The 20,446-nt window shown below is 44.8% G+C and overlaps 1 protein-coding gene across 6 annotated transcripts in view; it reads right to left on the bottom strand.

Annotated features, from left to right (window-relative positions):
- dock8 (dedicator of cytokinesis 8) overlaps positions 1–20,446 on the bottom strand; it is a 320,640-nt gene that overhangs the window by 196,859 nt on the left and 103,335 nt on the right. For all 6 annotated transcript variants that reach the window (XM_078569065.1, XM_078569081.1, XM_078569074.1 and 3 more), the window contains 6 exons: positions 16,372–16,443; positions 15,120–15,246; positions 8,222–8,434; positions 7,812–7,897; positions 6,630–6,696; positions 798–947 (listed from right to left, as the gene is read on the bottom strand). In XM_078569065.1, the coding sequence (XP_078425191.1) occupies positions 798–947; positions 6,630–6,696; positions 7,812–7,897; positions 8,222–8,434; positions 15,120–15,246; positions 16,372–16,443 (715 nt within the window). The remainder of the gene's footprint in view (positions 1–797; positions 948–6,629; positions 6,697–7,811; positions 7,898–8,221; positions 8,435–15,119; positions 15,247–16,371; positions 16,444–20,446) is intronic.

Raw genomic sequence — 20,446 nt, 5'->3', positions numbered from 1 at the left:
CTCAATAAATTGTTTCTGATTTAAACCTGACGTTGACATCCTTGTCCTGAACCTGATATTGTCATGCTTTGCTTAGCCCCCTCCTTGCCAATCAGCTCTTCACACTATTTAATTACTTTAAAATTTCAAGTCTAACTAATGCCAAGCTTCTGCATTAATTGAGGCATTGGAAAACTTGTGGTTACTTTAACAGAATCTCAGACCGAGTTTATTCCTAATTGCAAAATCCCACATTGTTTCATATTAAAATTCAGAAAAACCAATGTACAATGCATTTGAAATAAAACTTTAGTTGGCTGCATTCTATCAATAACACATTTTTGTTATGATAAGTAATATAATGCTCAATTAATACAAAACAGCCTTGAAATGATCATGTCCACAATGGCTGCAACGTGCCTGTAGAATTGGTTACCTTGTAATTGATGTCACAGATTAAGGTGGGCCTTTAATTTTTAAATATCTTCCCATTATAGCAATCTTAGATGTCAGTAATGCTAAACATCCTTAATGCTCAGTGTTGCTAACAGTACAAATGAGAGGAGATGCACAATGTAAATGTTATTACAATATATACATATACTCATAGTTGGGTGGATGTATTGTACATCTTCCTTTACTTTTGGTGAAAAATCCAGGAACTGGCAGAGAGCAGGGAGCTGGTAGGGTTGCTCATAAAGAAATTCCTGTCATATTCTGGAGTTTGGATAATTCCAGCAGAAAATCTTGGTCCTAATTTCCAGTGTAATCAAGCAACCTCTTAGCACAGAACACTCAAATAAACTGAAGCACTTTACCTTCATGACCAGGTATATGTCCGGAGAAGGGTAAGTAATGGAGAAGATGGCAGACCTACTCAAACTGGATGGTGCCATTTGATTTGTGTGTGGACGAAGAAAGGCCTTTATCTGGTCAGTGTTCAAATCACAGTAAAAATTTTCTGAAATCTGAAAGAAAAATGACATTCAGTTTTTAGTGAAGAAAACTAAAAATTCTTTTCACATCATGTAGAATAATATTAGCTTAACACCTGTTGGATTAGGGGTTATGGAACTAAGGTGGATCGATTAAGGTAAGATTTGGAATGGGAGAATTGAATGCCAGAAGGTTGGAGGGGCTGGATGGCTGACTGTTGTTCCAGTGCTCCAGAAAAAATATCTCCATTTTCTCAGACTAGATGGGGAAACTAGGATGGCATTGGCTCTTGCTATCCCCCACCCTAATTTTGTTCCTCCTTCCAAAGGCTCTGAGACAGACTAAGGAATGGTTCCACATTTATCAGCAATCCTCTACTGCTTTAGCCAAGTGCCACTCCTCATATGGAATCATGCGCCTGGGCAGTGAGTACTTGTAGGATATTCAACCATAAATAAATGCCACAGCTGAGCTTCCAAAGTAATCGAGTCAGCTTTTCTCAGGTAATACAACTCTTATTTCTGATCCAGCAGGGTAAGCCTTACTCTGGTACATGTAATCTAGACTGGCGTTTCAATACCTTTTTTTATTTGTTCACAGGGTGTGCGTATTGCTGCCATTTATTGCCTAAATGCCCTTGAAAAAGTGGTGAGTGCTACATTCATGAACTGCTGCAGTTCATGTGGTAAAGGTACACCCACAGGGGACTGAGTGGTTTGTTAGGCCATGACAAAGGGCAGTTAAGCATCAAGCACATTACTATTCTGGATCTGGAGTCACATGTAGGCTGGATGAGGTAAGGAGGGCACTTTCATTTCCGAAAGTGTATTAATTGGTTTTTGCAACAATCCAGAATTAACAAGGTCACCAATATGGATACTAGTTCTTAAAAAAATTCTATATTTATTTAATTAATTGAATTTAAAATCCCTCAGCTGCCATGGTGGGATTCGTACTCATGTCTCCAGATCATTAGTCTGGACCTCCAGACTACTAGTTCAGAAGTGTTGCCACTATGCTACTATTCCCCTCCACTGGGGAGTGTTGCATCGTTCCATATGAATCTTTCAGGTGAGATGTTAAATTGAGAACAAACCTGCTTGTTTGAGGGTGTAAACTTATTTAAAGAAGAAAAGATCGTTGTCCTGCTTGATATTTTTCCCTCACTCTAGGTGTACCTACACCGCATGGATGGCAGAGGTACTAGAAGGTAGCTCATCACCACCTTCTCAAGGCAGTTAGGGATTGGCAATAAATGTTGGCTTTGCCAGTGATGACCACATCCCATGACCGCATAAAAAGCTAACACCGCAAAAATATGTGATATATCATTCATCAACATTTGCTGTTGGTGGGTAGCTGCTGACCTTGGGTTAGAAAAACAACAGTGACGGCATTTCAGGAGCAATCCATGAGCTCTTGAGTATTTTGGGATTTCTCGAGGATGTGTAAATTCAAGATTTTTTGTATTCTTTCACGGGGCATGGGCGTCACTGGCTAGGCCAGCATTTATTGTTCATCCCTAATTGTCCTTGAGAGAGAGTAGTGGTGAGCCATCTTCTTGAACCACTGCAATCCAAGTGCTTGTAGGTACACCCAGGGTGCTGTTTACACACCAACAGTGATCAATGGATGGTGATTGAGAATGGGAATCCTGACTGATGTTTCCTCTCCCTAACTCAATTACAATTCTGCAACGGCTACCTCTTTGAAATGAGCCTATGCTGTTGAACTCTCAGGCATTGCTGGTACAGTTCATCACGAGTGATCAGATGCTTTAATTTGGAAATCTTGCCAAGGACTATGCTAGTATTTTCTACTCTCACTGAAAGCAACAACATTTTTCAAAGGCCTGAATTTTTCAGGTGGTGGGTGGGCTCGGCGGGAGCAGGTGGGGGCGGTCGCAGAGCCAATTGCCACTGGCGATCGGCTCCATGCCACCATTTTACGTGGGTGGGCCAATTAAACCCCGCCTAGCATAATACGTGAGCCGTAGTGCTCAGTGCTACCTGTGTGGGAGGGGGGGAGGGGGGAAGAGTCGGGGCTAGCGCTCTTTCGCGCATGTGTGTGAAAGAGCGCTTCAATCTCCCTGAGGCACGGAGCTGCCTCTGGGAGATTGAAGGGCTTTTGAAAATAAATAAAAGGTTTAAAAATTTATTTAAACATGTCCCCTCATGTGACTGTGTCACATGAGATGAAACATGTTTTTATATTTATGAAATTTTTAAAATTTATTTAATAGAAGCTTTAGGAAACCTCATCCTGCTTGTGGATGAGGTTTCCTAAAAAAACGTGAAGGCCGCTTGGCCTTTTCACCTGCAGCCAACCTTAAGGTTGGACGGGCAGCGATTACAATTACCTTAATCAGTTCCTTAACGGCATTAATAGGCCATTTACATATTGGCGGTCGCGCAGCTGACTCCAGCGCACACCTGCCAAACAAAACATCGCAACTCAGTGCGATGACGTCAGGACGCATGCCCGACGTCATCGTGCATCATTTTATACGTCGGCGTGTCAGGCTCGCCCCCGCACGCCGACTGAAACATCCTGCTCAAAGTTTCATTTTAGCTTTTTTATTCATTCATGGGATATGGGCACTGCTGGTAAGGCCAGCATCTTTTGCCCATCCCTAATATCCCATGAAAATGTGTCTGTGAACAATTTTCTTGACCTGCTGCAGTTCATGTACATCCACAATGCCATTAGTTAAGGAATTCCAGGATTTTGACCCAGCGAAGATGAAGGGATGGTGATAAATTTCCAAATTGGAATGGTGTGTGACTTGGAGGGGAACTTGCACATGATGGTGTTCCCATGTGCTTGTTGCCCTTGTTCTTCTAGGCAGCAGAGGTTCTGGGTTAGAAAGGTCCTGTTGAAGGAGCCTTGGCAGGTTGATGCAGTGCATGTTGTAAACGGTACACACTGTTGTCACTGTGGAGGGAGCGAATGTTTAAGTTGGTAATCGGTCTAATCAAGTGGGCTGCTTTATCCTGGATAGTGTCGAAGCTTCTTGACTATTGTTGGAACTACACAGCTCTCCAGGGAAGTGAGGAGCATTCCACCAAATTCCTGACTTGTGCCTTGCAGTTGGTGGACAGGCTTTAGGGATTCAGAAGGTGAGTCTCTTACTGCAGAATATTCAGTCTCTGACCTGCTCTTGTAGCCACAATATTTAAATGGTTGGTCCATTTAGTTTCTGGTCAATGGTGACCCCAAAGTAATTTCGTTGAATGTCTAGGGAAGGTGGTTAGATAGTCTCTTGGTGGAGATGGTCTTTGCCTGGCACTTGTGTGGCATGAACGTTATTTGCCACTTGTCAATCCATTTCAATACATCAGAATAGTACCATCTAGTTTCGGTCACTGGAAATTTAGCCCCAATCTGTTCTGAAAATGTACGTACTGTCTAGCTAAATCACTGGCTGCAACAAGTTCACCCTGCAGGGAGTACTATTTTTAGTCATCTATAGGTTTTCAAAAATTATATACAGTATGACAGATAGGTGCTGGCAGGTAAGACACAGCATCAATAAATAGGTTGGTTCTATAGAGCTAATTTCGATGCATGTAAGTACATGTGTGGACTTAGGCCTTTCTGATTCAATTTTAGGTAATCTGGAGAAGAAGAAAATGGAGAAATAGCTCCCCACTGGAAGAGCTTGAGCAATAAGAAGTTAATTAAGAGAAGTGAGTCTATCACAGCATAGTTGGGAAGAAGAGGGTTCTACGGCAGTCTTGAATCATTGGATATTTTTCCAGCTGCCTCGAGCCTAGTTCTATCTCAGTGGGTATATACTTTGGGAAGTTGATCATGTTAAGGAGGAATATCTTTGGAGAAACCCTGCATGTTTAGGACACAGTAACCTGTTTTGGCTAGACTATTTTCAAATCAAAGGAGGGCATGTTAATAATCATTAGCGTCCAGGTTATCCCTCTCCCTGGCAACTGGCTGAATCTGAACCAGACTTCGCCAACTTTGTGTCATTTTTGACCCTGAGATGAGTTTCTGATTACATGGCCATACCATAACCAAGAGCGTCTAACTTCCATCTTGGTAGCATTACCCGATTCCAACCATGTCTTAGCTCATCAGCTGCTGAAAGCTTCATCCCTGCCTTTGTTACCTTGAAACTTGACTATTCCAATGCTCTCCTAGCTGGCTTCCCACCTTCCACTGTCCATAAACTTAAGCTCATCCAAAACTCTGCAGCCCATATCCTAACCCAAGTTCTGTTCACCAGTCACCACTGTGCTTGCTTACCCAGACTGGCTCCCATCTGAGCAACACCTCGATATTAACATTCTCATCCTTGTTTTCAAATTCCCCCATAGACACTCCTTCCTTTTATTTAAAGCTTCACCAGCCCTACAACCCCGAATTATCGGCACTCCTCCAATCATGACCTCGTGAGCATCCCTGATTTTAATTGTTCCACCATTGTCAGTCATGCCTTTAGCTGCCAAGACCTTAAGCTCTGGAATTCCTTTCTGAATGCTTTCTGCCTCTCTATCCCTCTTTCCACCTTTAAGTCATTCCTTAAAACCTGCCTCCTCGGCCCAGCTTTTGGTCATCTGCCCTAATATCTACCTTTGTGGCTCAGTAGGTGGTGGCATAGTGGTATTGTCACTGACTAAAATTTCAGAGACCCAGGGTGATGATCTGGGGATCCAGATTTGAATTCCACCATGGCAGATGGTGAAATTTGAATTCAATAAAAAAAAATCTGGAATTCAAAGTCTGATGATGAAATGAAACCATTGCTGATTGTCGTAAAAATCCATCTGGTTCACTAATGTCCTTTAGGCAAGGAAATCTGCTGACCTTACCTGGTCTGGCCTACATGTGACTCCAGACCCACAGCAATGTGGTTGACTCTTAAATACCCTCTGAACAAGGGAAATTAGAGATGGGCAATGAATGCTGGCCTAGCCAGCGACACCCACATTCCATGAATGAATTAAAAAAAAGTATCAAATTTTGTTTGATAATACTCCTGTGAAGCAGCTTGGGGTGTTATAATAAATTAATATCGTTATATAATTAAAAAAATTCATTCGTGGGATGTGAACATTGCTGGCAAGGCTAGCATTTACTGACCATCTCTAATTGCCCTCGAGAAGGTGGTGGTGAGTTGCTTTCTTGAATTGTTGCAGTCCATGTGGTGTAGGTACATCCACAGTTCTGTCAAAGAGGGTTTTCCAGGATTTGACCCAGCAAATTGCAAGTTACCAAGGTGGTGTAAAGGAGGAAAATCCTCTGTCTACAGCAGTTTCTATTACATCCGAGTGCAAACTTGTACAAATACTTCCTCAATTGACTTATTTTTATCAAAAATATGAAAATGCTAAATACAGCCATTGCCTATTAATAAACAAAGTAAGATATTGTTCTTTGACATGGGTTTTCAAGTGTTTGCCAGATATGTGTTTTTCATTATTTCACATTCAGCTTCCATATAAATAAAACTGGATTTGTTTCCTTTCTTAAGGAAATCGTTTCATAAATTAAAAAAGGATATAACATAAATGTATCAGTCATGTAGTGGCAGTGGAGGGAGCTTGATGGAAACACAGAACCATTAACATTTTTTATTTCAAAAGGACCAGCTTAGGCAATAGGTTGCAGGTGCAAAGTGATTTACACAGGCTAGTTAAATGTCCTTTATATACAGCAATATATATATATAAATATATTTACATATATATAATTACCTTTTTCTTCTCTTTTAAGTCATACAAGGCTAAACTGGCAAACAGTGGCTCTACTTCAATTTCAAACCTGTCAGGGAAAGGATAAAAAGATACTTGAGAAATTTGACAACAGCAATTTAGAATAAAAAAGTTGTCAAGAGTTTCAAAGCAGCTATGTTTAAGAAACATTCCTTCTACCCTGTTAAGACAAAACTTGACTATCACAATAACAAAACTTCACCACAAACTTATGAAGCTGCTGCTTTTAAGTACACAGTTTATTTTTGAAGTTAAGACACACTTTGCAGTCACTAATTTAATTAAAAATCTTCTGAAATTAAAAAGCATTTATATTTAACTGCAACAAGAATAATCATAGTTTTTCTGAAATTGCAAATGAGTCAGAAGTACTACACAATAAACTCGAAAGGAAAGTATCATAATGATAAAAATTACGATGGATGGTCTTAATCACTGACATAACAACATCAATAACACCAAAGCTGTACCATTTAAACACCCTAATGTTCAAACTACTATACAATTGATTTGTTATTAAAAAGAGAAAATGCAAGAAATACTTTGCGGATCAGGCAGTTTCTGTGGAGAGAGAAACGGAGTTAATGTTTCAGATCAATGACCTTTCATCTGAACTAGAAAAAGTTTGAGATGTAACAGGTTTTAAGCTAGTACAATGGCAGGAAAAGGGAGCATGGGAAAGAACAAAAGGGAAGGGTGGAAGGCAGAAAAGATTAAATGACAAAAAGGGATGATGGTGCAATGTGAAAGGAAATAGGAATGGCACAAAAGTAAAGAAACGAAAGATGGGTCCAGAGATGGTGCAAATGGTAAAACCAGAATCATCACCAACTTCTGACTGACAAGATGGGAGCAGAGGTTATGATCAGAAATTGTTGAACTCAATGTTGAGTCCGGAAGGCTGTAAAGTACCTACTGATCTGCCCAAAATTTCCAGAATTTTCTGTTTTTATTTCAGAGCATTCAGCACTTTACTTTTTTCAACAGTTATATCCTTTTGTTACTAACTCCAGCAATTTGTATTCAAAAATACTTCTAAATAGTATTAGTGTTTTCTTGAATTAGAACATTACTTTTGACTCCTGTTATAATAACACAATTATATTTTGCAACCAATACATCAGGTAGATTTATGATAAATAAGTGTTAAAATGTGAAAATTACTTTAAGATTTGGCACTTTACATGGATCCTGTGGCCTATGTGTTCTTTTGGACAGTCAGGAACTGGTCGAATTTCCACAGCATCCTCCTAGCAACAGAAAGGAAAATGTTGAGAGCGTGTTACATATTTTAAGAGGAATTGCTATTTACCCTAAAATAATCATGGCTCTAATCCAATTAAAAACATGGTATCAGTTAGCATTTTTTTCAGACTTACTCTATGATTAGAGGTACTGTGATTGTTGATTAAAAGGGTATTTTCTCTTGAAACAGAATTATGACATTTTCAGAAAACAACTTTTTTTGCTTTGCTTAAGAGAGAGTGCGCGTGCTTTTGAAGTTGCATTCAATTGAACAAAAACAATAACTATCCTTTTACTCTTGTTTAAACAAATTGTAAAATATTTATAACCTCATCTGTTGCTGGATAGAGGGCAAATAGTTCTGTCTGTCTATTGGCTCTCCGTGTTTCTTCATTTTGTTTGTCAAGCTCCTCTGGAGTATTGGGCTGAAGTATATTTTCCAAGCAGGTATCTGGCTGCAGACTTCGAAGGTCAAAGTCACTTGATGTCAACGTTGTCCTCCCAGACTGCACACAGAGAACTGGATGAGGTCTTGTATCATCCTATAGAACAAAAAACACGACTGATTATAAGGTCAGATAAAGGCACACAGCATATAACTGGCATGCTTGCCAAATCAGTAGTTTTATTTGGGCTAGCACCACCACTACTAGCTGCATAAACTGCTCTCATGCCACAGTAAAGGCTGACAAGCAGTAGGTTTAGACTGAGGTGAGTAAGGTACGAGTAAGGAAAATAACTTTCCTAAAGTTGCTACTGTCCTTTAAATCAGGAAAATCACACTCTCAAGGCAAGTGCTGAGAGTACAAGCCTTTCCCAAAGCAGCAATTCAGTCTCACTATTTAAGTGCTTTCGAGCATGCCGGTTTCAATGCTCTATGGGCAGAATTTTTCCGTTGGCGTGCAGGGCCGGGACCCACATGCCGATGCGTAAAATGACGCGCGGTGACGTCGGACGAGCGTCCCAACGTCGCTGTACGCCATCGCAATATTTCGTTGGGTGGGCGTGCAGTGATATCCGATGTGCGCCCGCCATTAATTAACGGGCCACTTAAGGCCCTTGAGGTGCCAATCGACGGCGATTTTTCGGCACCCATGCAATCTTCGCACAGGCACAACGGGCAGGCGGGTAGGACACATTTGTATAAACCTCATCCACAGGTGGGATAAGAGGGTTCAGTGGGGTTGCGAGTATGCTCTGTCAAATATTGTTTTTTTGAAGTTACTGATACTTGCCTGTGTGATCTGTAACACTTCAAAACGCATACCAGCTGCTTGGACTGGAATCACAACCTTCAGGTCAGCGCTCTGCAGTGAGGAATCTTTTTTGGGCCTGCATGTTTCAGGAAGCCTTCCATTAGCCTGGGAATGGGAGTTGAATTCTCCACTGGAGGTACCTCCTCTGAGGAGGAAGGGAGGGCTAGAAGGGGGAGGACGCCAGGAGTGCACATTCAGCCTCCAGGGGAGCCAGCTTTGGGAGGGCAGGCATGGGCACAATGGGTGCAGGGCCAAGAGGTAGTCTAAGGCAGAAGGGGCTGCAGAAGACGCCACTATCTTGCTGCTAGGGTATACAGGCAGCGAAGCAGCTACCTCAATATGTCTAAGGTGCAGTGCCAAAGGAGGCTCTGTCTCTCAAAGGAGACAGTCAACTATATCTGTCAGATGATTGGGCCCTCGGTCTCCGCTAACCGTGTGGGTGGACACCCCATGCCAGTGGCTCTAAAGGTAACAGCTGCCCTCAACTTCTATGCCTCTGGCTCCTTCCAGGGGTCGGTGGGTGATCTTTGCGGAGTCTCCCAATCAGCTGTCCACACTTGTGTCAAGCAGGTTACAGATGCTCTGTTCAGGCGTGCATTGACCTTCATCCACTACTCTTGGGACCAGGCAAGCCAGACACAGTGAGCCAGAGGCTTTGCGGCCATTGCTGACATCCCCCGCATCCAGGGTGCTATAGACTGCACACATGTGGCCATCAAGGTGCCAGCGGGTGAGCCCGGTGCCTTCGTCAACAGTAAGGGATTCCACTCCATGAACATGCAGATAGTGTGTGATAACAGGATGCTGATTCTACAAGTCTGTGCAAGGTACCCTGGCAACTCTCACAACACCTACATCCTCGGACACTCCCAGGTGCCGGGGCTCTTCAGTGCTCCAGCCCGGCTGGATGGATGGCTGCTGGGTGACAAGGGCTATCCCCCTCAGAAAGTGGCTCATGATGCCTCTCCGCCATCCAAGAACAGAAGCTGAGCAGTGGTACAATAGGAGCCACGGCTCCACAAGGGCTGTGGTGGAGAGAGCCATCGGTCTTCTCAAAATGCGCTTCCGATGCCTGGACCGTTCAGGGGATGTACTCCAGTACCCCCCAGATCATGTGTCGCTGATAGTGGTTGCATGCTGTGCTCTCCACAATCTTGCACTGGAAAGGGGCAACGATGTGGACAAAGAAGATGTAGGCACAGTGGCTGCGGCTGCACACGATGAGTCCAGTAGTGAGTCCAAGAATGAACATGCACAGGGAAATGCTGAGGGGGTAGACGCTGACCCGGGCACACTCCAGGGAGCCAGGGACACCCGGGAGGCTTTAATCCAACAGACCTTTAGCTAGCACACCACATATGGACCTCCAGGACAAGCCTGGGCTGCAGGCTCCATACTCGATACCGGAGTGCAACATCGGCCTGGATAGGAACATTAACTAAGGGCCTTGTCAATAAAGCTAAATGTCCCACAAATCACTCATAACATTATTGATAACCATCCACCTGCAGAAGAAAAGAGGCACCCTCAGCCATGGTGACCTGTCTGAATTTAATGGTATAATAAAAGGAACTTAAAAAAACAAAATGACAAAGCTGTTAAACATCACATCAACTCATAAAGACCTCATTGTGGGCCAACACAAAAGCACCAGTGATAAACCCGTGGTGTGCCTAAGATGCCTTATGTTTACGTTTTCGGGTGCTACGTCTTGGTGCTGACCCCTCGCTGGGAGTAGCATCTGAGACAGCCTGCTCACTGTGCTGTCCTGTTGGCCTCAATGACCTTGGCGGCCGTCCTCTGGCCTGTGGAGCCTGCGCTGGCCCCACCTGGGAGGGAGTTGCCAGTTCCACAGCTGGCATCTCCCCAGTCGTCGCAGCCTCATTGGATGCAAAAGTCACTGGCAGAGGGGCAGAGGAGCTGCCGCCCTCATTCGGAGTGCCCTGAGAAGAGCCCGCAGAGACGACAGGCAGCTGCTGCGCCAACGTGAGGTCATTTCGGACCTACTTGCTCACCGTGGATGGATGGGCACCGAGCTGGGAAATTTAGTGCCCAGACCATCTCCCACACTGGCACTGGCCAGCTGAGGTCAATGCCGCTGTGAGGGCTTGCTGGTCCAAGCACATCCCCAGGAAGCCCTGATTGGTCTCCTGGAGGATCCTCTCCATGAGTCACCACTCTCTCCATGGAGGAGGCATGGCACTCGGCCATGAGGCTCATTGCATCAGCGATGGTCCATGTAGACTCCTCCACCACTGACACCAAGCCAAGCATAACCTCATGTATCTCCACCAGATGCTTCCGCACACCCGGCTGCATTTCCTGCGTTTACTGCATCGCGGACGACTCCAGAGGCTCATCATCAGGCACCGACTGAGCATGTGCCTGGTCCCCTGCAGTCCTCCGACTGCTGGCGCCATGGGCACTCTCTGTCTCTGCCAGCTCCTCCAATGACTGTGAAGTGCCCTCACTGCTGTGCCCCAGGATACTAGCTGATGTTCTAATTCCCACTGAGGTGCTAGTATCTGCACTGGTGCCTGCCTGGCAGAGATGGTGTGACGCTGGTGAGTCCAAGACTTTAGGGCCCTCAGGTGTGAAAGGGGGCCCCTGTTGCTCCTCCGATGCTGAAAGGAAGAACAAGGACATTGGATCAGTTAACATGGAGACAATGTCAATGTGCATCCCTGTTCCCCGGATCATTATGTGCTCATCCTTCCATAAGCAATCGATTGCAAACTTCAATCACTGAACATTCAGCGCTGCCATGGCTGCTGGGAGAACAATGGTGACCTCACTGCTGGGCAAACATACCGGCCTGTGGCACCCCAACCTCACCGACACTGGTGGACCTGGACGCACGGCACCTCTCCAGATCCAGGGCCCACTGCTCGAGGCGGCTGAGAATCGCCAACTGGGCCGGCCCTCCGCCAGTCCTCACCCGCTCGGCTGCATTATGTGCATTCTTCTCCTGAAAAGGAGAGAAGAGCATTGATTAGCGCTACTTGTACCTGGACTCTCTTTGCGGATGGCCCACCCCAACCAGAGTGGGACATTGTAGGGATCCAGTGCCTCCTCACCCCACTGCTGCCGAACACTCACACAAAGATGCCAGGCCTGCCCCCCCTCACCCTTGGCCAAATGCTGCCTACATCACATTAGGCACCATACGGTCTAACCTTCCATAACAAGGAGGCGCAAGCACGTGGAGTGCAGAGGGCAGCAGGTGGATCGGTGCCACGCCACCTTGAAGCTCCCCTCCCAGCATCTCATCACCCTGAGTTTGACATGTCCTGGAGGCTGCCCCCAGAACTGTAATGTGGGTCTCAGTGTACCACATGCTGCGGGTGCAGAACCCATCTCATCACCACCCTCTCAGGGTGACCTCGGCATGGGCAATATCTGCTGGCCCACCCAATGAAGGACACATGCCGTCAATGATTCAATGCAGTCACTACACTCAGACTTGGGGGTGGGGTTTGCGGGGGACGAAGGCCGACCTGCTGGGTTAAGTAACCAATGCCAACATGGTGCTCACCCTTCCCGGGCGCAACAGGTCGTTGAAACGCTTGTGGCACTGGATCCACATGTGTCGCACCACATTGCAGGAGCTCACCACCTCCGCCACCTCCTCCCAGGCACGTTTGGTCATGTGGGGGGGCCTCCTCCTCCTGTCCTGGGGTACCAGGACCTCCCGCCATGCTGTCACCTCCTCGAGGAGGGCAGCAAGGCATTCATCAGAAAAATGCGGGGCACACTGGTCCCCCGTCCTACCCTCCTGCCTGGCCTGCTCACCAGCAGCGCTCTGGGGAGCCCTTCCACTGGCCGTGATTCACAGCCTTTGAAAGGCTGCAGCAGCTTTTTAAAACAGGCCGCCGGGTCGCCATTGGACCCGGTGGTCACTGCAGTCCCACCGCCACCCGCCCACTCCCGCTGTCCTCAGGAGCCGCCATGCACGCTGGACGGGCCTTAATTGTAAAATGGCGGCACGGAGCCATTCACGGGCGGCAATTGGATCTGTGCCCGCCCACGCACGGCCCGCCCGACAGGCAGCAAATTCTGCTCTATGACTTCCCACTGTCCTCTTGCTTTGAGGACCCCAACAAGATTAAGTCATCCTCAGTCCTGTGGGACTGACTAAGAAGATGACACGTTCCACACAGCTCAGGAAATATGTGTACTGGGCTGTTAAAATCCAGATTACTAGGTTAAGTTGTGAGTTAATTGCTATTTAACTTATTTAAACATCTGGGTGTTCCAAACACAGCCCTGTTAAATGCGGTAGTGAACAGAACATGTCGGGTTCCCAACATGCCATTATTTTCCTGGATTTTAATTCCCCGCCGCATCTTCGCAAATCGCCCTTTGGCAGGTAAAATTCTGTCCAATGTGGTAAAAGCCAATTTTCACTATGATGTGTGTATCAGTAAAACTGTCAACATATTCTATGTGGAAGTATGGTGAGGCATTGTGTATCAGTACCGGAGTTTATTGAACAGTAGTGCCAGAAATGTAAAGTATTTCCCATTAGGGTAGGGCATCATTCTTGCTGTACAACTGTTTATTTACACATAAATATAACAAGCTCTTTCAACTCACAGCAAGTCGAGCAGCTTCCACACAAATATTGCAATAATCGTAGAACTTGACAGGTGAAAAGGATAACTGCCTGAAGATTCCAGAAATAATTACTGTTTCATATAAGGAAATGAACAGCCACCATATTGACAGATGATACCCACTAACGAACTACATTTGAAAGAAGGGTTTAGAAAAGGGGAACTAAGCCACTGGAGGCATAAGGAAGGACAATTAAAATGAAAATTGCTTCAACTGGATGAATACACTGCTTCACAGTCAGATCAGAGCAATATTGGTATAGAATTGGGAGCAGGCCATCTGGCTTGCCTTCCTCCCTTTACATTTTTCCCCTATATTTCTGTCCACCTTTCCTGAATTCAGGGATTGACCTTCGGGTATGGTTACCTGAGCGGCGCGTGCACACACAAAAAATCAGGCTGTTTTTTCTTCTTTTTGTTCCCAGAATTTTGAGGCCAACGGAAAAGTAACATGGGGCAGAATTTTTCCGTCGGTGACCTGGGGGTGGGGGCCGCTCGCCGATGTGAAAATGATGCGGGATGACGTCGGGAGAAACCCCCAACATCATCCCGGTCCATTTAAATATTCAGGAAGGCGGGGGGACAGTGTGATCAGCTGTCTGCCCGCCGACCTGTCAATGGCCAACTGAGGCCATTCACAGGGTAGTTAAATCAATTAAAGGCCCTGCCCATCCAACCTTAAGGTTGGTGGGCAGGCCAGGAGCCCTAGCGGGCTTCTGATAATACATGAAACCTCATCCACCGGCAGGATGAGGTTTCATGTTGGTTTTAAAAAACTTTAATAAAGTTTCTGTGATATTTATTAACATGTCCCATCTCGTGTGACATTGTCACATGAGGGGGACGTGTTAATAATTTAAAAATTTTTCTATTTTTAAACTTTCAAACACATTCAGTGCTCTCCCTGAGGCAGCGCTTAGCCTCAGGGAGATGTGCGCTTTTCGCGTGCATGGTATGCGCGAAAGAGCGCACTCTTGCAGTTGGGGAATCCCCCCACCCCCCCCACCCACACAGGAAGCGATTAGCGCTTCCCGTCGGGCGTCACACTGGGTGGGCCTTAATTGGCCTGCCCGCTCAAAATGGCGGCGGGGCCTGTTTTGGCGGCGGCAATCGGCTGCATGCCCGCCACCAAGCCGGTGGGGCCCGCCCACACATCAAGGGCAAATTTCGGCCCATATATTCTAGAAACTAACATTTCAAAAGTTAATTGGCTTCATTGCTAAAACATATAATTACCAGAGATCTTTGCACAGTTTATAATTTTCATTGGCAGCAAAATACTAAAATGAGAAAAAAAGAACAAAAATGAAATGTAAGAGGGCAAAAAGAGATTATTGAAATAAATGAACAGATACCTGAAACTCTTGACTGACTGTATCGCCACTGTCTTCTGATTCAAACAACTGCTTTGGAAGAGTCTTGAACAGATCTCTCCTCAATTCGAGTCTGCTTGAACTAAAGGTCCCAGTTTCTCCTTGGTTCCTGAACACCAGGCATTAAAATGAACATCAGCTATTACAGGAGTCAACAGCTTTTCAATGTCTCTGCTAATAATCATAAGACACAAAACTATAGCTTGAGGTAATGGCAGCTATTTAACAAGAGAGAAAACTTTTAGCACTACCAGCATAATGTGCCTGCCATTTTGGTGGGAGCATGACAGAAGGAATGTAAATGAAACCAGGAACAGATACTTCAAGTTCTGAACTTGGTTCCAGGATTCAGGAATCACTGACATCAAACAAAACCATTGGTGTAAGAAGGGGCAAGGGACAAAGACAAAGAATCCTTAGATTAAGAGTTACTCTTTTTTAAGCCCTCATTGGGAGTGGGCATTGCATTGACAGAAGCATTCTCATCAGCCAAATGTCAGAAATAGGGCATATCAAAGGGTCCTGAGCAGAATCAGGCCTGGACCCCTGAAGAAAATGTCAGAATATTAAACATTTTGTTTTAAAATGTAACCCCATACCTGTCTATAGGAAACTGCTGGGATCAGTGTTAAGGAGTTTCTGGGGTGGGACTGAGCAATCCCACTCCCACCCCTTCCAACCCTCCTATCACCTGCTAACTCTTCCACTGATGTCTATGGTGAGTTGGTAACCCAGATGCAGCCATAGCGGTGTGAGGACCCATTATTACTACGTTAATTAAGTGACCTCCCATTGACTCCACATGAACTTTGGTGGTATTAGCTGTGGGCGTCTTGGTTGGGCATATCTTGGCACTTATACCACGATGTGCTTCCCTGCTCTCCACTGCTGAGGATGTTTGGGGAGCATTGAGCAATGATGGGCTTAGTGGCCTTTACTTGTTGATCTTTTTGTACGTTCCTACATTTTATATACATAGTACAAAACGCAAAATATTGCAGACATTGGAAATCTGAAATTAAAACAGAATGTGCTGGAAAGGCTCAGCTAGTTCTCAGATATGTAGTATTGTCTGGTTCACAAAATAATACAATTTCAAAGCTCAAAGTATATTAATATTTCCCATTATATCAAAAAATTGTAAATTCCAAATGAGTTATGATTTACTTGACAATCTTCCAATCAAAGGGTTGTCCTTTATTTTACATCAGTCAAGTTAGAATTGTTAACCTACTTTCTGTTGACAATGAGCCAATCTTGAGTGTAGGTCTGGACACAGTCTCGTACAAGTGGATCTAAATCAACCCTAGAAATTAAAAAAAAAATTTGAACAAACTATCCCCATTATATGCGAACTTATGAGCTGATAAGAAAAAATATGAAGGAATTATGTACAAAATGTTACATACAAATGACACTTCTTGAGTTTAATCACAAGAGAAAGTTTTCTTCTGTTTGCTACATATGAAGTGTAAGCTTGGCACACTGCTCTTCTCTCCAAGTCAAGATGTTGTGGCTCCAAGCCCTACTGCCAGCCTTGGAGATGCAATCTCAGCTCACACTGTAGTGTAACAGTGAGGAAGTACAGCATTGTCAGAGCCTAGAGAGTTTTGATGGACGTAACTCAGAAACTGGGCGAGCAAATCAAGGAAATTTGCCTGGGCCAATATTTTAGCATAAATTAGATGCTTGTGAAATTTCTCAGAAAAAGTAGCACTATGTCACTCTTGCACCATAGTCCTCAGCTTTTTACGATTTGTGTGGATGACTTGGATGGAGGGACTGAAGGTATGATTGCTAGATTTGACGTGAGGGTAGGCGGGGTGGTGGATTGTTTGGGGGGGGGGGGCGCATGCGGAGGCTGAAGGCCTGTGGCGTGGGTGGGTTGAGTGGGTGGGCGGGGGTCTGGCAGCTGGAGTGTGGTGCGGGCAGGTCCATTTTGGCAGGGAGAATAATAGAGAAGCTTGTTGTCTGGATGGTGAGAGATTGCGGAGCTCTGGGATTCAGAGGGATCCGGGTGTCCTAGTGCATGAATCACAATAAGTTAGTATACAGATACAGCAAGTAATTAAGAAAGTTAATAGAATGCTATCATTTATTGTGAGGGGAATTGATTACAAAAGTATGGAGGTTATGCTTCAGTTACACAGGGTACTGGTGAGACCACATCTAAAGCACTGTGTACAGTATTCGTCTCCTTATTTAAGGAAAGATGTAAATGCGTTAGAAGCAATTCAGAGAATGTTTACTAGACTAATACCAGGAATAGGTGGGTTCTCTGATGAGGAAAGGTTGGACAGGTTACGCTTGCATCCACTGGAATTTAGAAGAGTAAGAGGCAGCTTGATTGAAACACATAAGATCCTAAGGGGTTTTGACAGGGTGTATGTGGGAGGATGTCTCCTCTTGTGAGAGAATCTAGAACTAGGGGTCATTGTTTAAAAATAAGGGGTCACTCATTTAAGGCAGAGGTGGGGATAAATGTTTTCTCTAAGGGTCATGAGTCTTTGGAATTCTCTTCCAAAGGCAGTGGAAGCCGAGTCTTTGAATATTTTTAAGGGAGAGCTACTTAGATTCTTGATTAACAAGGCAGTGAAAGGTTATCGGGGGTAGGCAGGAATGCGGGGTTGAGGTTACATTCAGATCAGCCACTATCTTATTGAAAGGCGGAGCAGGCTTGAGGGGCTGAGTGGCCTACTCCTCCTAATTCGTATGTCCGTACTGTAACCACATCGCTCAACATATCCCCCACTCTACCATAACTATCAAACCAGGAAATCAATCCCGGTTTAATGAAGAGAGCAGGAGGTCTTGAGGAGCAGCATCAGGCATACTTAAAAATGATGTGTTAACCTGGTGACGCTGCAGCACAGGACCAGTTGCATGTCAAACAGTGGAAGCAGGCAATAGACAGAACTGAGCAATCCCACAGTCAGTGGATCGCATCTAAGCTCTGCAGTCCTGCCACATCCAGTCATACACGGTGGTGGACAATTAAACTACTAACTGGAGGAAGAGGTTCCATAAAATCCCTATCCTCAATGATGGGGGAGTCCAGCACATCAGTGGAAAAGACAAGGTTGAAGCATTTGCACCCACTTTCAGCAGAAGTGCTGAGTGGTTGATTCATCTCAACCTCCCTGAGGTCCCCAGCATCACAGATGCCAGTCTTCAGCCAATTCGATTCACTCCACGTGATATCAAGAAATGGCTGAAGGCACTGGAAACTGCACAGGCTATGGGCCCTGACAATATTCCAGCAATAGTACTTATCAGGAAGATATAATAATATCCATAATGTTATTGGAATTTATTGTAAAATAGAATCTGTGTCTACATGGGGAGAATTTTCTCCCTGTTGGGTGGGCCGGTCAGGAGCGGGCACGGAGCCGCCATTTTATGTAGATGGGCCAATTAAGGCCTGCCCAGGAACGCTCAGCACTACCTATATGAGTGGGGGGAGGAGGGAGAGCCAGGGCATGTGCTTTTTCACGCATGCACGCAAAAGGGCGCAGAAATCTCCCTGAGGCACGGAGCTCCCTCAGGGAGCTAAAGTTCAATCTGAAACATCAAAATAAAAAAAGTTAAAAATCATTTACACACGACCCCTCATGTGACGGTGTCACATGAGCTGGGACATGTTTGTCAAATTTTTGAAAAATATTTATTAATTTAATAAATCCTTCACGAAACCTCATCCCGCCCGTGGATGAGGTTTCATGAAAATGCGAAGGCCGCTTGGGCTCTTCACCTGCCCACCAGGTTGTATGGGCAGCCCTGTCAATTTGGTTAATTGGTTTATTAATGGCCTTAAGAGGCCTTTGACAGTTCAGCAGGCACGCAGCCGACTGCAGTGTGTGCCTGCTGAACGGAAGATCGGAATGACGCGCGGTGATGTCGGGACGCACACCCGACGTCACCGCACGCCCACACACTGACGAGAAAATTCTGCCCTATGCATCTGTGTGTGTGTGTGTGAGAGACTTCATTGAATTAGAGGCAGCTAGTCTGGGTGCTTTGATGTAAGGAGAGAAGTTAAGTTTGAAATACTAATTAGGTAAACATTGGAAGTTTTGGAATGTGAAGTGTAAAGGGGGAAATTTGCATTCTTAAATAAACCGGACTAGGTTGTTTTCAAAGGAGGAGAGAAATGTTTCACCTAGCCAGGTGAACTTAGTTAAAAAGTGTGTTTATTTTTCCCAAAGAATACTGGTAAAACTTAGTGCTATGAGAGATTTTTATTATCAGAAAGATAAAGTCCAAAGACATAGTGAAACAATTGAATTTGCATTCAAAGTGGAAAATATGTATAAAGGAGCAAAGGCTGTTTGTAAGGATAGGCATTTTTAAGATCCAACAAGTGAGAAACGTCTTCAGCCTGTATTTACCAAACTGCTGCCTCCAGGGACTGAAGTGACGAGAACTCACTTTGAATTCGACTGTTCAGGGTATCGTTTACTTTGCCTGGGTCTTTTAAAATCTATGTGTTTTACTGTTGCCTTAATGAAGTAGCAACTGGGAATCAGATTATCTAGGGGATTTAAAAAATGATTGTAGCAGTAATTTGTAGACACATGTATATGCTTATAATCTTTTCTTTTATTAATGAATGTTTAAGTTAGTTTTATAAAAAGCTCTCCAAAAAGGAAATAGGGAGAGTACAGGGCCAACATATTCCAGTAAAGACAAAGGGTGGGACCAACAAATCCAGGGAACCCTGGATGTCGAGGGATAAGGAGAAATAGGGATGTTTTTGTGACTGGATGCCTGTGTCCAGTGGGGTTCCACAGGGATCGGTGTTGGGTCCTTTGCTGTTTGTGGTGTATATAAAAGATTTAGATTTGAATGTAGGAGGGTTGATCAGCAAGTTCGCGGATGACACGAAAATAGGTGGGGTGGTAAATAGTGAGGAGAATAGCCTTAGATTACAGGAGGATATAGACGGGCTGGTCAGGTGGGCTGATCAGTGGCAAATGGAATTTAATCTGGATAAGTGTGAGGTGACGCACTGGGGCAGGACAAACAAGGCACGGAATACACGATGAATGGTAGGACCCTGGGAAGTACAGAGGATCAGAGGGACCTTGGTGTGCATGTCCACCAGTCCCTTACAGTAGTGGGACAGGTAGATAAGATGGTTAAGAAGGTGGGATATGGGATACTTGCCTTTATTAGCCGAGGCATAGAATATAAGAGCAGGGAGGTTATGCTGGAACTTTATAAAATGCTGGTTAGGCCACAGCTAGAGTATTGTATGCACTTCTGGAATCTGCATTATAGGAAGGATGTGATTGCACGAGAGAGAGTGC

This window comes from Cetorhinus maximus, chromosome 2 (genome assembly GCF_964194155.1).
Source record: "Cetorhinus maximus chromosome 2, sCetMax3.hap1.1, whole genome shotgun sequence".
NCBI classification, from domain to species: domain Eukaryota; kingdom Metazoa; phylum Chordata; class Chondrichthyes; order Lamniformes; family Cetorhinidae; genus Cetorhinus; species Cetorhinus maximus.
This window is presented reverse-complemented; position numbering and strand designations above follow the sequence as displayed.